Source organism: Colius striatus, chromosome 4 (genome assembly GCF_028858725.1).
Source record: "Colius striatus isolate bColStr4 chromosome 4, bColStr4.1.hap1, whole genome shotgun sequence".
Taxonomy (NCBI): Eukaryota; Metazoa; Chordata; class Aves; order Coliiformes; family Coliidae; genus Colius; species Colius striatus.
The window spans coordinates 41,759,562-41,775,629 of record NC_084762.1 but is presented as its reverse complement, the minus strand read 5'-3'; the positions used below and the strand labels follow the sequence as shown (position 1 = coordinate 41,775,629).

The window sequence follows — 16,068 nt, the reverse complement described above, 5'->3', positions numbered from 1 at the left end:
CATCTGAGTTCAGTTGTGGAACTCTGGTGCTTTGCCTTACAGAGTTACATCTGAAGAAAATGGGTTTTTTTGTATAACAAAGACAGAAATTGTAAAGGTTAATTGAGAGCTGATTTCTCATTTCTACTGACTGCCCTGAACAGAATGTCCAAGTTGATTTTTAGAATAGTATAGCTAATGTGTAGCATAGATTTTTTTTTCTTGGGGGCAGCATTTGAAATGTGTTTTAATACTGACATACTTTGTATTTCAGGCCTGAAACTGACTTTACTAGCATGTCACATGACCAAGAATCTTCTTGCAAAGATAGCACACAACTTCAATCAGTTTACTCAAGTCCTAGCATGAGCAGATTAACATATATCTCTGCATCTGATGATACCCTTAAGAATACAGCTGTAATACACAATCCAGAGACATACTGGGTAAGAATCTTGAACTGTAAGTATCAATTGATTCCTGTTCTCCAAAACAGACAAACAAACCACCTCTTCCTCCCTTCCAAACCAAACCCTTAAGTGGTCAAAATAATTCTAAATTAGAAAGGCATTAAGAGTTTCAGAACAATTTAAGATATACTGTGCCCGAGGAAAAGGTATTCTATTTCTCCTTCATTCTTGAGTTTCAGAAATTTACATTTTGAATACATTGTGTTAGATGCACAAACCCTAATGAGTGTAAATACAGTAGTTCTTTGGATGTTTTACTAACTTAAGAAAAAAGATAGAGTTGATATGTTCTCCCTCTTTGATTTCGTGCCCCTCCTCAATTTCTTGTTAAGTCTTTCGATTCTTGAAGTGCAGTGCACTATTCCCATAGTGGTTTTTAGGATCTATACATGCTTCCATCACATGTGAAGACTCCCTTTCTCTTCAGCTTCATCTGTTAGGACAATATTTTTCTTTTTTCTGAAGAAATGCTTATAAAAATGTATTTTAGCTTCAACTTTTTTTCAGGACTGAAGCTATAATTTTCTACCTGTGATAGTCATTCTGACTTCTTATGGCTTTAGCAAAGAATGTATGCCAAAAGTGAAACTTTTAATCAGACTTGCAATCTTACGCTGATTAAGATAACTGATGTTCTTTTATCTAAATCCATGAGGTACCTGGAACCTTTCTGTTTTCCACTTTTCTTCTAAAGTGTGTGGAAATGTGAGTGGAAATTCAAAAAATAACCAAACTAAAGCTGAAAAACTTCTCTGACTGCATCTATATCTGTGTAGATCTGAGTGGTTACATTAATTTTACAGAGTCTTTATCAGCTGTGAATTCCTCTACCACAGGCAACAGAAGCGTTATGTACTATGTGTTGATTGTTTTTAAATTTGCAAAGGTTAAGGCTTTTCAGGACTGGTGGCTAGCAAAAGTGAAGTCTTCTCTTCCTCCTATAGGAATGTCACTAATGTTAGTAATGTTCCTTCATGCTGAAAGCATCAGAAATAAGGAAGTATTTGTTCTAGCCTATAGCCTATTTAATTCTAGGTCTGGTTGCTCAAGTTACACAGGGAATATGTTTTTATTTAATTTCCCATCTTTCTTTCCAGTGGGAATCGCAGTCCTGTAGGAAGGAACCCAATGGTATTTGTTTGCAGTCTGTGCTGGCATAGCATCAGCTCTTGGCTCTGTTTCATGTTTGAAACATGGTCCTATATTTCTGTCATCTTATGCATACGGGTGGCTCTTGATACTTAAATGTAACTGACCGTTTGCAAGTTTGCCCCTCTGTCTTGGAAAGATTACCATTTCAGTAGTTTTTGTTCCCCAGGGTAGTTTAGCAAGGAGATCCTCAAGTACTTTGCCAAAGCTTTGTGTTTGCATTATGAGAACATCGCCAAGTCAAATTTATAAGACTGCAGCATTAATTTATTCCCTTGGATTAGTAATCTTTTACACAGAGAGAGAGACTGAGAGATCTTCATTTCATTTGTTACTTTTTAAGAGACATTTTTGTGTCCTTTGCCTGAAGTTTCTTACAGACAACATCTGTATTGGTGTGGTCTTCATCACTATCTGTTGAGTGATGCCCTCTCCCTTTAACACTAGGGTCAGCTTGTCAAAGGTGCATGACTTTTATTTTTTTTAAAGAAGTTCTTGTTTCAGTGATTTTGCCTGGATTTGAGCTGTCTCAACACAGGCATCTGCCCTGACTCCTCTTTTTAACATGTTATAACTCACAGCTTACTTTCCTACAATAATCTGAAAGACTACTTTATTGTTCTTTCCCCTTTTACATGCTTTTGCCTGCCTCTCAGGTCCTATTTACTTAATCTGAACAGTTGCTTTATACTGTAGATAATCTTTATCCTCTTGTGTAGCTATTTTGGTCCTGTGTAAAAGTTCTCTTAAGTACACCTGTTCTGAGCAGATGTCTGATAGCTTTGATACCACACTGTCTACTTTTGGTTTTGAAACTTAAAAGAAAAAAGTTTGAAAATGGAACCTGATCTCTGGATGTGCTTCAGAAGAAATGAAATAACTTTTGTAGCACGTCTACAGAACACTTCAGTTTTTCACATAAGTAGAAGAAATACCTGGAGTCTCATCTGCTGTATTGTGAAGGCTGCCAAGTGTTCACAATATGCCAGCTGTGGGAGGATGGTTCACCCACGATCAGTCCTCCTTCTGTGACTAGTGGCAATGCTGTTGTTACTAACTATGAACAGAGCATGATAGGCTGAAACCACTTCTTCTCTTGGCAGTTAACCCAACAGGAGATTCCTTGAAACACATTCGTGTGTATGCATATTTTGGTTCATACTTCTTTTTCTCTTGGTTTGGTTTCTAAGTACAATAATCTCAAGACTCTGAGGATAACTGTGCATACCTGTCAAACTGGAAGGTATATGGGTTGGAATGATTTCTTTGTGTGAGTGCACAAAGAAAATGTTTGTATCGCTGCATTGTCACGCATCTTAAACTAATAATTTTTGATTAATGATTTGATGCAGGGCCACTCAGCTGTTTGATCTTTTTTTTTTGCCTTAAAAAGCTGGCAAGTGTGTCTTTAGTGGTGTGCTGTGAGGTTTGTGTGGGTTTTTTTTTTTTTGTTCTCAAAAAGTCTGTCTCCTACTGTATTATTGTAACTTACTGCTTCTAGGTCCTTATTTTTTTCTTACCCTAATTAGAGATTTGGTACTTAACCACATCAGCTTTTTGTTACCGGACTCTTAATGCTTGAGGAGTCTCATTTGTTATTAGAATAAACACTTAAGTAAGCATCTTTGCATTCAAGAAAGTGATAAAGCATATAGAGAGAAATAATCTATACCACACTTGGCTTTTGCTATTCATGCATTTTTTTAAATGTGAAAATTGTCTTGGTATTGGATTTGAACAAAATATGAGAACTCATTTCAGGTCTTTGTCTTTTACAGTAATAATGTCTGTGAACCCATCAGTAAGTTTAGGAATCTGCTTCATTTGCTTCTTTTATACTACAGTTACTTTCTCACAGATTAGATTTAGAAAATCATAGGAAGCCAAACATTTTTGGCCCTGTGGAAACCTTTTTAGTTGGTAGTAACTTCAGAGAGCAAAGCATTTTTCTGGTCTTATTGCCTAGTGTGGTGGGTTGACCCCAGCAAGTGGCTGAGCCCTCCCCAGTTGCTTGCTCACTCCCCCAAAGGGGACTGGAGAGAACTGGAATGGCAAAAGGGCAAGGTGGGAGACTTGTGTGTTGGGAATAAAGATGGCTTAAGTGAAGGGGGAGTGGGAGGGAAGTGGTGCAAAAGCACTCACTTGCTACCAGTAGACCAATGCTCAACTGGTCTCCAAGCAACAGCTACTTTGGTAAAATTTGCCTACAGTTTCCCTCCTGAGCATATTACATGGTATAGTGGCTCTCTTTGGTCAGTTGAGGTCAGCTGTCCCAACTGTGTCCCTTCTTTATCTCTTGCCTAGCCCCAGCCTACTCTCTGGAGCGACAGAGTGAGAAATGGGGAAGACCTTGACGTTGCGCAGGCACTGCTTAGTGACAGCTTTAAAACACTGGTGTGTTATCAACATTTGTTTTGGTCACAAATTTAAAATCATGGCACTGGAGCGGCTGCTGTGAAGAAAATTAACTGACCCAGCCAGACCTAGAACACTGGGATAGGATGTGACTTTAGACAGCTAACAGGTTGTGGTTGCAGGTTTTCTTTTTCAAGGTGAAGATCCACAGATGTTCCAAAAGCAGCACTTCAGACAAGACTTGACAAACATGATTATTCATACTGGATTACAATACCAGTAATCCAAGATGATCAGGGGCCACCAAGATAACTAAGGGACTGGAGCATCTTTCTTATGAGGAAAGACTGTAGGGTATGGGGCTGTTCAGCCTGGACAATAAATGACTGAGGGGACATGTTTTTAGTGCTTACTAGTATTTAATGGGTGTATGTCTAGAGGATGGGGCAAAACTTTTTTCTGTAATGTCCAGTGACAGGACTAGGGGTAATGAACAAAAGCTGGAACACAAAGTTCCACTTAAACTGAAGGAAAATCTTATTTCCTGTGAGGATGAGGGAGCCCTGGCCCAGGCTGACCAGGGAGGATGTGGAGTCTCCTTCTCTGGAGGCTTTCAAAACCTGCCTGGTCTCATTCCTGAGTGACCTGATCTAGGCCAACCTGCTTTGGCAGGGAAGTTGGAATATTTAGAAGTCCCTTCCAACCCCTATGATTCTACAGTTAAAATCTATCTTGTTATATGTACCTTTATTTACTTTTAAAAAATTTATAATCATATTGTTTTGTTTGCTAGGATGAAAATGACAGTGAACTAAGCACAACCATAATTCAAGCCAGCCCAACTCCTTCACAAGAACATAAAAATAAAAATCCAGAAGACCATTCTGGTCAAAGAAATAGAAAAGAAGCATTGCTTAGTATTGACCAGAAATCAGAAGAAAATGAACCTGCAGGTCTTCCAAGAAAACCTGGTGATGTACTGGGGCAAGAACTGTCCAAAGAAAGTTTTCCAAAGACTGAAAAGCAGCTCGCAACTATTCCTTCAAATGTAGCAGCAAATCATAAAGAGCTGGACCATGTTGAATCAGCTTTACCAAGTAAATTCTGTGTCCTTCAGCCACTTTCTGTTAATGTTGATGCACAAGAAGTGTGGCAGGATCAAACAAGCAAAACACAGAGAGAAGGATTACAATCCTTACCTGTATACCCTGAAGTAAGCACTTACATGCCATTCAGTCAAAACTCCTCTGGTGAACAGTGTGTTCCTATTTCAAGCTTTAAATCCCATGTCACTGCATCTGAGAGTCAAGCACTTTCTTCTTCTGTTCCCACATTGCATACAGGACATTCTATTGCAATGACTCCATTTGCACAACAGCACCTGGGAAATATACCATCTACTAGAAATCCAGTTTTGTCTCAGTTTCATAGCTGCAACTCTGCAGGTTTTTGTCTTCCAGCTGGCCTTCCTTATTCCGGTGTCTCAACAGGACATGTTGAGAATCCACTTACTGTAGGAATTCCTTTAGGTCCAAACACTGGCCCTAGTTCTTTGGGTGCAGCTCCACTTTGTAATCTGCATTCTACCTTCTGGAACAAGAATATCTTGAATGCCAAGTCATGTACAGGCCAACCTCTTGGAACTGGTAGAAGTGAGTGGGAATTGTCAAAGTCACCTGGTATTGGTAAGTATGTGTTTTAGGATGTGTTTAAAATACATCTGTGGACAAGAATGAGTATAGTGATGCTAATATAGTAAATAAAATTAAGATGACTGCTAAGTGTAGCCATGATTATTCTTTATGCAAGCTTTATTATTTTTAAAAAAGGTGTTGCTAATTCTTATTGTTTAATGATGTTCTCTGAATTCAATATCTATTCTTGTAATCCCCATAACAGTCTTAAAGGAAACTTTATCATCTAGAAGAATGTCAGCTTGCTTCAGCATTCAGTGGTTTTGTATTTGTTTAGAATACTAGAGCTGTCTTTCATAGGAAGAAGAGAAATCTTACTATGCTAGGCAAGCCAAGTAATTCTCTGAAAATTCATTTTTATTTTATCCAGAAAGTAGATGACATTTCTATCTCCAGCCTAACTTAGTATTAGCAATCAGTTAAGCTAAAAAATCCAAGGAGAAGAATGGAGGGCTTAAGCAGTTTTCTGATTATGAAGGGGAAAGATAAGCTGCCAAGTACGTTCTGTGCTTTCTGCTGTTAGCTCTGAACTTAAGCAATGCAGATTAGTGTTTCATTTCAAAGACTTCTTTTAACCTATGATGTCTTTAGTTTGCTTTTGCTATACTTTTTTTCCTGACTAATTCTTCCAGATGAAATGACAAACTAGTAGGGTTGAAGGTTTGAGTTTGTGACAGTTGATAGGTTATTTTCTGTTTGTTGGTTGTTCTAAATGATTGATTTGCATTAATAGTGCATTTTAAAATAGTAAACTTTGAACAGTCTTACTCTTTACCTGTTATTAATGAACATCATTTTGAACTTTGAATGTCTATATCATCTAAACCTCTTGACAAACTTGAATTTTTGAACTTAATTTCCAGAGATGCTAGTCTTAGTTTATATTTTTGCCTTCATACTTGTGCTAGATATTCTTTTTTTGGAAGGGATAAGAGTGTGAAGCTTGTTGCTCAAGTAACTAAAACTACTTCAGATGATTTATTATGTGTGTCTCTTAAGTAAAATTTCTAGTTTTACATAAGTACCTATTAGTGGGTTCCTGGATGTGATCCTCAGTGTGCCAGATAACTCTTACCTCCTTTTCAGGTTTGAGTTGTCATTATGACGTTGCAATTCTTTTGAATTATTTTGAATATTTTAGGATTTCATGGAAGTAAAATATTTGAAGCAGGATTTCTCTGTATGAACACCTTTTAGGTAACAATAGTATTCCTGGATTAAAAAAACCTTTTAAAGATGTTTAATTCTGAAACTCACATTTTTGGAGTTGGGCTAGTATTGATTGTATTGTGAACACCAAGTATTTTATATAAGGGGTTTGTATGTTTGTATGTATATATTTTATATGTACTTTTTGGGTTAGTGTCTTCATGGGATGTACTATTTCCATAGACATTTTTGCTCATGACACTAGGTGTAGATTAGAAATGATTGAAATTTTGAATATCAGGCCTGCAGAGAACATTCTTACGAAAACTGAGTCACACATTTCCTTGCTATAACGAAGCATTTGTCAGATGAGTTTATGAACTGAACATGGTGGCAACCTGAGTGCTGTTTTACTCCTGTGTAGTTGGAGCTAACAGGAGCATATTTTCTTCCAAAGGACATGTAAAAGTACCAGAAGAATTGAAGTTCCCTAATGCCTGTTGCGTGGGAATTGCATCACAGACAGTTCTTCACATTTTTAATCCAACTGATCGGTGGTTGCAGGTCAGCATTGGAATACTGAGTATTTCAGTTAATGGGGAAAAGGTAAGAGGTTTATTTTCTTTAATAAAGCTGTAGAAATACCACTGTAATTTTCCCAGATGTCAAATGTAAAATTAGAGCCCTCTATAGAGATACCTAATTTCCCTCCCTTTTTATAGATAATATGCTCAAAAGCAGAGCTACTCTCTCTCAACCGGGCCACTAGACTTATTCCAACAAGTAGGCCCAGAGAGGTAAATGCCACATAAGGTGAAGATTGTTTTGTCTAGAAAGTGTGGTAGACTGGAGTTTACTGCTTGTTTACTCCCACATTTGTATGCAAGAAAAGTTAGCCCAAGAAAAGAAAGCATCAGTGCTGAGAACTGTTACTGCTGAAACATTTTTCACAGTTTTCTCCCGTTATTCTTGAAATCAGGACATCCAGAGGGACAGAAAATGAGAAATATTTGTTGCAGGCTTCAATCTAGATGGGTTGTTCAATGGGTTATAGGTAGCTGTAGGGCCCATAGATTGGGTGCCTTGCAGTTCAGTTTTGTTAAATTCTTTCTACTTCTGTCATTATAGTAATAGCTCCAGAACTAAAAGATCTCAGGAATGTGAGAGTAAGTTAGATAAAAGGTCCATCCGGTAGAGTTTAATTTCCTTTATTGATGAATGCTTTCAGAGAAGGATGTAACAACAGAGCAAGAATGGTTTACTCTGAGTTTCTGGCAGTTTGATGCTTGGGAACTTTTGAGCTAGATGTTATTTTCATTCTTGTTAGTTTTTGGGGGACTCATCTTTACATAGTTAATCTTTTGAAATTATATAGTGATGTCCACAGTTCAGCTCTGATGTGGATTCTACACGCTGTTGCTTTTTTACTGTTTTTAAATCTTCTTCCTGGTTTTCTTTGATTGATGAGAAAGAATGGAAATAATTCACTTTGTGTTACTACTTGTAAGTCTTTGAAATCTTTATCATATATCTTAGTTACGTTTTTTCCAGCAGATGTAGCACATATCTTTCCAGGAGTGTGACTTCTGGTTTTGCTCTTGTAATATCTTTATATTTCATCTGTAAAAACCATCCAACTGCAGTTGTGTGTTTGTGTATATATACATATATATGTGAGAGTTAAGATTTCTTACATGTTTTTTTCTAGTCAGTATTGTGGGGCTCTTATGCAGCTTTTGAAGCCTGAGATTCTGTTGTACCAGGAGGTGATTTTTTTCATGACATAACTTTACAGATGACAATCCCATTTATAGTTGTTTCTATTGATAAATAGATATATATTTAGTTTTCTTGCTGCACGTTATATTTAAAACCTCTTTTTTTCAGTCAAGTCTGAGGTACACAGAGTATGACTTGCAGCCTATTGCTTCTGCTTGAATATTATCTATGAATATGTTCAGAACAGAAACTTGAAGGTATCTACACTAGAGTATCCTGGTGACCTTCATCCACTGACCTTTCCATTACTCCTGTACCATACTTCTTCCTTCTGTCTTTGATGGCAGAAAGTGCCAAGTAGAATTGACGTTATTTTGTTGCTGTTCTTTCTCAAAAATCAGGGTTTCACCTATGGATTCACATGAAAATGTAATAAATATTATAATTCCAGTGTTAATCTTTTACTAGACGCTGGAAGGAAACCCCAACAACTTTCAGGCTGACTTATTTAACTCTTTAACTTAAATGAAAATGTCTACAGTTGAGAGAGATGGAAGTGGGACATATGAATATGAAGATGCAATAATCAATACTGAGCAAAAACTGTACTGGGAAGTGGTGCCAGAAAAATGTGATATTTTGAAAGAAGCTGTCCTCTAGCAAGAGACCTGTTGAAAATAACAGATTTTGTTTTTCAGATGGATCCCATGCAATATCAATGTCTGGTTTTCAAGAACAAAACCATTGTTGGACCCTATTCTACCAATGATCTGAAAATCCTTTTCTTACCTTGTCATTCGGGGATCTTTCAGTGTATTCTCAATGTTTCATCTTGGCCAGTTTCTGCGGATGCCGAGACTATCATTCAGGCAGAAGCTTTGGCAAGTAGGGTTGTTCTGACAGCTGTCGCTGAACACCCTAACTTAGAAGTAAGTAGATGGTTATTGTGGTTGGGTGGTTCTGGTGTGTGTTTTAATCTTTTTGTTTGTTTGTTTAGGCTTTTAAAAAAATCTTATGGATAGTTTAAGGACACTAGGAAATAGAAATGCAAAGTTGTTCCTCAATGAAGCCTGAGGTTTTTTACCTTTGGAGTGAGGAGGGAATAAAGGGCAATGTTTATGAGAATTTTATATAACTATCTAGGATGTTCCACTATCTAGGATTGTGGAAAAGTGCCTAGCTGGAAATTAAGGAGTTGTTAGGCAGCTGCCTGGAAATAATAAATTGAATGGTATTATTTTTCATGATTATTAAAGACTGGATGAGATTTTGAATGTCTAGTGTTTTCTAAGTATTTGCTATGTTAAACACTATTGTTGGGCATTAAAATGTAATAAAAAGTATTTATTTCCAATAAATTTATTTGTTTTACATCAAGTAGACTTTGTTTTGGTTTCAGCGTATTTATGGTTGTAGAGAATTTTTTCTTATTTTGGGCTAATTAAAAACTAAAAGTAAGTGAATGTACAAAATGCTTTGTCTTGTGTGTTATGAAGAAAAATAAGGCGGGAGACTGTGACATTAAGAGTGAAACCTGGCTTTATGTAGTCCTAAATTTAAGAGTATAGACAGACAAAAATGTGCTTGATAGCACTTTTGGATGTGACTGAACAAATTACAAGATAGTCTGTGATATTGTTGATAAAAGTAAAATTTTCAGTCAGTAACCACAGCTAACATTGTTTTTTCCCCATTTTAAGGCTGTCTGTTAATATACTTTGGGTATATGTTTTCAAGTAATGATATTCTAGTTGAATACACATCAGTGGATATAGAGTTTTTTAATGCTTCTTCCATAAATTAATATGCAATATTTAATGTATTGATTTTAGCATGTAGTTTGGCAAAATCCATCATTCACCATGTTCTTTGTGGTGTAGTTCATTCAAACTTGCTTCATGATTAAAATAAAACTAAACTCCATGCTATATGTCTGCATGTTTTGTTATATTCCTGAGACTGGAAAAATTACCAAAGAAAGGCTATGTTTTGCTACACATCATGGCACTTTTTATGCTAATAAAAAATTAACTACTTAGTTATTTTTTTAACTTGCTAAAGTGATGTGTCATCTATCTAAAACTGACATTTCTTACTTGCTAACAATAGTCATAGTTTTATTTTATCCTAAATTAGCCAAAATAATTTGGTTATGTACTGGGTTTCGGTAGATTAATATTGCACTAAGATTGGCCTGTTTGAGGCAGAAGAATGGCTAATTGGATGTAACCTCTTTTGATATCAAAGAAACCATGTTTCTTAGACCTGTAGGAGATGTGTATTCTGTGTTGATATAGCATTAAGAGGATGAATTAGGTGAATAATGTGCCTATTTCCCTGGTGGTTTTATATGCTAGTGTGTTTTGGAGGCTCTCCTTCCTTATAAATTCTGCTTTGCCTTAAAACTAGGTGGATATAGGAAAAAGAGATTGTCTCGATTTTGGTGACTTGACTTCTGGCAGTTGGAAGGCTCTTCCACTAAAACTTATCAACAAGACCCATGCTTTTGTGCCAATTAGACTTATTATTAATGCTGTAAGTACAGTAAACTTCCTCTTTGTAAAAGTTAACTTTTTGTGATACTGAATTTTAATAAAAAATCATTTTGTTATATGAAACATTAATAAACATACCCAGGAGACTAGATGTAGGATTCCTGACAAGTCTTCTGTTAGTCAGGAAATAACTTTTTTTTGTAGGTTGGTAATGTGATTTGACTGTAATGGTACCAACAAAAAATCCTTCTGGGATGGATGTGGTGGGGGTTCTTTGTTTGTTTTCATTTTGTGTTTGGTAGTGGCTTTGTTTCCTTGTGTTGTGGCTTTTTGGGTGTGTTTTTTTTCTTTTACAGCCTAGTTACCAACTGCTGCCTCTGTTGCCTGATTTGATAGCACGGTGCAGCAGATAGCAAAAAGGTTATTCCCTGAACTTTCCCTCTGAGAAGCTGGAGGTGTATTCCACTGTTCAAGTGGAACAGATGATTGTTCGCACAAGCAGACAAACTGCTTCATAGCAAGTTTAATCTATTAACTTTTCCTCTGCAAGAGCAGGACTCTTAACCCTATCTGCTTTGTCTTCCTCTAGACTACTGCTGTTCTAAGGCTACAATATACTTCTCTCTGCATCTCTGTGGCAATGCAGATTTCACAGTTTTGGCTAGGCTGGTTGTTTCCCTATGTAGGGTGACAAGAAAGACAGGCCTTATGTTTAAAGGTGTTTGGTCATCTTAGTGACAAGTGAGGTTCGGCCTTGACTTCTTGAAGGCTTAAACTATCCAGTTCCAGCTTGTTTCCGTTTCCCACAGAAAGGTTTCTGATTATTTTTAGAGAGTTTGCTGGACTATCACACGCCTTCCTGAAACTAGAGGTTCACCTTTGATTTTTTCCAAATTATATAGATTGTTCAAATCTTGCCTTTAATTTCTTAGCTTTGTCAGCATTATTGCTAGTGATGGTGAGAGATTTAGTATTTCTATTACCTCTTTTCTTTGACAGAATGCAGTAGCTTGGCGTTGCTTCACATTTTCCAAGGAACCAGTTAGTCTTTCTAATGAACAGTCGCTCCAAATGGATGCAGTTTCTCAGATAGATGCTCCATCAGTTGTTAATCATGTGATACATGCAAGCTATGATGGACAAGTGAGTAATTTGTAGTTGTCTGACTCTTCATTTTATTTGCTGTCTGAAATGATAGTTCTGAATATCTGAGTTCACAGTAATAATTTTTGGGGAATCTGCCTCTTTGATTAGTATATTTTTGTTGCTAGGTTATTCGTTCGTTCTTTTTACTGAATCTCTCCCTCTCATAAGATGAGTCAACCAATTTCTTTTTCAGGATCCTGAGGCTTTAACAGTTTGGATTCTGTTCCATGCACCTAAGAAACAGATTTCTTCTTCAGGTATAGCAATTTGATTTTCATTTCAACTGAAACAAGTTTGACTTTGAATGCATGTAGACTTGCAGTAACAGACCGCAAGCTTGAAATGGAACGTTCCATCTTTGGTTTTTCAGGTATCATATTCAGATTTGGAAACTGAGGGGGGCAGAATACTTATATACCTTAATCTTTTAGATGTTAGTAATGGTATTTACACTTTACTATCAAACTGTACACAGTGGTTATCTACTGCAAAATGCATGGAATTTGTGTTACTCCTTTTGATGAGAGAATTAAATAATCACTTAAACATTGCATTGATTGCAAAATAGATGAGAAATTTGTAGAAACTGGGTTTTTCTGGTTTCAACTTGTTTGGCTAGTATATTAAGATGTTTTTTCGTCTTCAGCGATGTTTGACATAAAGATAAAACTCTCAGATCCTATGAGACTTGATTTAAAAAGAAAATAGTGTTGCCAGGTTAATGGGAGAGCTTTTTGTTAATATCACCACAATGTTAATATGTTAAGATTGGACAGTAACTGAAGTGAGATGCATCTCTAGGAATGGCCTTTGCTGCCAGCAGACTTGCTTTCTTGTGTAACTTATAAAACTGTTCCTAGATTGCTTAGGCCCAGCGGATGAATTCTTGGCAAGAGTTGATGTGGAAGTGGATAGCCCAGGACCTAGCAGTGTGATTAAAAGTATTCCTCTCCGAGCAAGAGCTGGAACAGCGAGGATACATGCTCCAAAGAACTTGCAGGTTTGCATGTATTTATAAAGTGTGCTTCAGTAATTGTTTGCCTCTTCTAGCCTACTTCTTCTGTGATATTTAGTTTTAATATCTATCTATATATGCATACATACATACATACATAAACACACACACTTCTCTACTTTTTCCAGACAATGCACCTATCTACTAGTGTGGGTTCAACAGCCAAACAGCAGCTGCCATTGAAAAATGCTGGAAACATTGGTGTATGTTTGAAATTTAAGGTAGGTTGTCTTCTCCCTCTTGAAATCGTGACTCTTGTGCTGTTAATCTTGCATTGAAACTGGAGCTGAGCCTTGGGATCCTAATTCAGCTATGTGGTTTGATATAAGGTTTACAAATTTCCATAAAAAGAGTGAAAGATGGCAAAGACATTAGCTCATGTGTTTGGAAAAAACTTACGAGAGTTTTCTTGCTCAGCTTCAGTCAGGTTTGTATTAATAAATGTACATTAATGATTTTTAACAAATAGATTTTAACAAGTCCATAACAACTATGTCAAAATAGTGAATCCTGTGCATCTAATTAACAGCAGATGTTAATTAGCCCATGGAGGAAAGCCCACTTAGAGCCAAGAGGAATATTAGCATTGGGAAACATCTTTATTTTTCAACAATACTGCATTAGTTTTCAGTGGGCATTTTGCCAACTCAAATATAAAGCAAGTTCTTTTCAGACATGCAACCTCTTTACTTGACTTTAATTTTCTTGAGAATTCATGGAAAATATGGTCTCAGACCGAAAGGTAACTAGACACATTTGAAACTCAGATTTCAAAGTCAACAGAAGAAGCAGTCAGTCCCCTTTTACATTTGGGAAAATAAAAATTTAGGGTTACAAGCCCATAATTTCTTGGAGCAGAAGCCATGGAAATAGGATGCATGACTAGTGTCACAAATGTCACATTAACGAGATGATACTGGAGACTAATTCATACCAGTAATGGTTAGTACCACTGTTGAGACTAGTGATGTTACTTCGCTAGTGGTGTACTTAAATGTTGTACTTAATATTAAATTCCTTAAATCTCTTCATGGCCCCTTCAGTTGATGTCTTAAAGTGCTTCTGTTAGGTATTTGTGCTCTAGTGTCCAACTTTAGAACTGGTGCAGGGTTATGGGGAAGTTCTGAAGGTGCCAGTTGTATTTGAATTGTCTAAGCTGTATGTACAACAGATGCACAATAAATTTGTATTATATGTTGTAGAAATATTGACTCAATATAAGTAACCAACCCTCCCTTTCCCCTTGCCCACTTTCAGACATCAGATCAGGATAGCTGCTTTGCTGTTGAACCCGAGAGTCTTTTCCTTCATCCTGGAGAAGAACAAGAAGTGACTGTCCTGTTTTTTCCAAAAAACATAAAGAGTACAGAAAGGTAACATAACTGATTTTATACTGCTTGTGTTAAACAGAGATACTTTTTCACCCTGAACAAATTGAACATTTTCCTCACAAGGGAAACTGACTTCAATTTTTGGTGACAGTTCTCAATTATTTCAAAGTAGATTTCTGCTAGGATTCATTCAGTTGTTCCATGGATTACCTGCTTCTTTTGCTGCACGTAGCTTAATGAGTAGTTGATATTTTCCACCACAGACCGATGTCCTGAAATGTTTTTAATGTAAACAAATGGAGTAACTCCCGGAAGAGCTTTGTATGGTACTTCTTTCTAAGGTACAGCAGAGCTCTGAAATACTTATCTTCAGCAGCTCATTCAGTTGCTTCCCTCTTCTTCAATGAGATAGGGGAAATGTTATTTCTCTCTTACATATGAAAAAACTCAAGCACAGATTGGGATAAAATATTAGTTAATTTTGGCTGCCATAATAAAAGTTTCTCTGTAAGTCCCATGCAACACTAATGTACATGTTCCTCTTGTAGATGTAAGCATTGAGATTTTTGCATGGTAATGCCTGTAGAACTTCTGTTCCACAAAGTAGACTTGATGGGTTCAAGTTGAGATTCTATGATTCTTTTGTCATGTAAGAGGTTTTGGCAATGATGAGGATGTGACTCATTTCTCAGAGCAGCTTTTCTTCTTGTCATATGTTTTCCAACTTCTGCTATAATAGAGCAAGAGTGAACAAAGGAATCTGGCCAAAATACATTCAGCTTCATTATCTGTCTTAACTAGACCCACACAGTGCATTAAACTAAAAAAATGAGAAGTTCTGTGCTAATGACTGTGGTGATCCTGATGGATAGGCACACACAGTGATTAATCTTTGCTTTCCTTTGGCCTTATGCATAACTGCTTTACTTTACAGGCTCAAAGGTCTTAGAAGGATTGGTAACTTTGCAGTCTGCTTGCAAGTGCTGTGAAAAAACTAGCAAACTTACTACAGCTGTAATAATAGCTCATGTTCCCTCCTGATGGGATACAGGGCTCTGTCAGTAGGCATCATAGGAATTCAGTGATGGCTACACTGGAGGTTCTTGAGTTTCATTCCTGGCCTATTCTTTAAAAGTTTGATTTCCTTCCTGCCCTGTGCCTTTTCTTTTCTGTTGGTTTTTTTTTTTTTAATTGTTTTTTCTCTTGTTGCCTGTATTGTTGGTGAGGTACTTTGAATCTCCCCTTCCTTCCCTATATCATTCAACTTTTTGGTTTTTTCCTCTCTTGGCTTCTGTCCCCTTCAGTTAGGCAGCACTTTCTTTTTCATGATTCCTCTTGGTTTTTTTTTTTTTGTTGTATGTCTAGTTTCTTTCCTGTGTTCTTTGCTAGTTAGGTCCTGCTTTCATATTCAGTATTAGTCCATTTCTTTCTACTTCATTACTTGGGTCTGGACTCCTCATATTCTCATTCTTCTCTTCCTCTGCTCTGCCTGATGAAGGCAGTAGTCATCTGCCGTATGCTTGTGTCCTATAGAGTAGAAACTGTATGATGACAAGCAAACTGTTA

The 16,068-nt window shown here is 36.8% G+C and overlaps 1 protein-coding gene across 5 annotated transcripts in view; it reads left to right on the top strand.

Annotated features, from left to right (window-relative positions):
* CEP192 (centrosomal protein 192) overlaps positions 1-16,068 on the top strand; it is a 66,895-nt gene that overhangs the window by 23,668 nt on the left and 27,159 nt on the right. For 4 of the 5 annotated variants that reach the window (XM_061995991.1, XM_061995990.1, XM_061995993.1 and 1 more), the window contains exons 17-26: positions 254-425; positions 4,747-5,638; positions 7,254-7,402; positions 9,214-9,444; positions 10,925-11,050; positions 12,010-12,153; positions 12,350-12,413; positions 13,017-13,156; positions 13,300-13,392; positions 14,429-14,544. In XM_061995991.1, coding sequence (XP_061851975.1) covers positions 254-425; positions 4,747-5,638; positions 7,254-7,402; positions 9,214-9,444; positions 10,925-11,050; positions 12,010-12,153; positions 12,350-12,413; positions 13,017-13,156; positions 13,300-13,392; positions 14,429-14,544 — 2,127 coding nt within the window. The remainder of the gene's footprint in view (positions 1-253; positions 426-4,746; positions 5,639-7,253; positions 7,403-9,213; positions 9,445-10,924; positions 11,051-12,009; positions 12,154-12,349; positions 12,414-13,016; positions 13,157-13,299; positions 13,393-14,428; positions 14,545-16,068) is intronic. The other variant, XM_061995992.1, reaches the window with a different exon arrangement.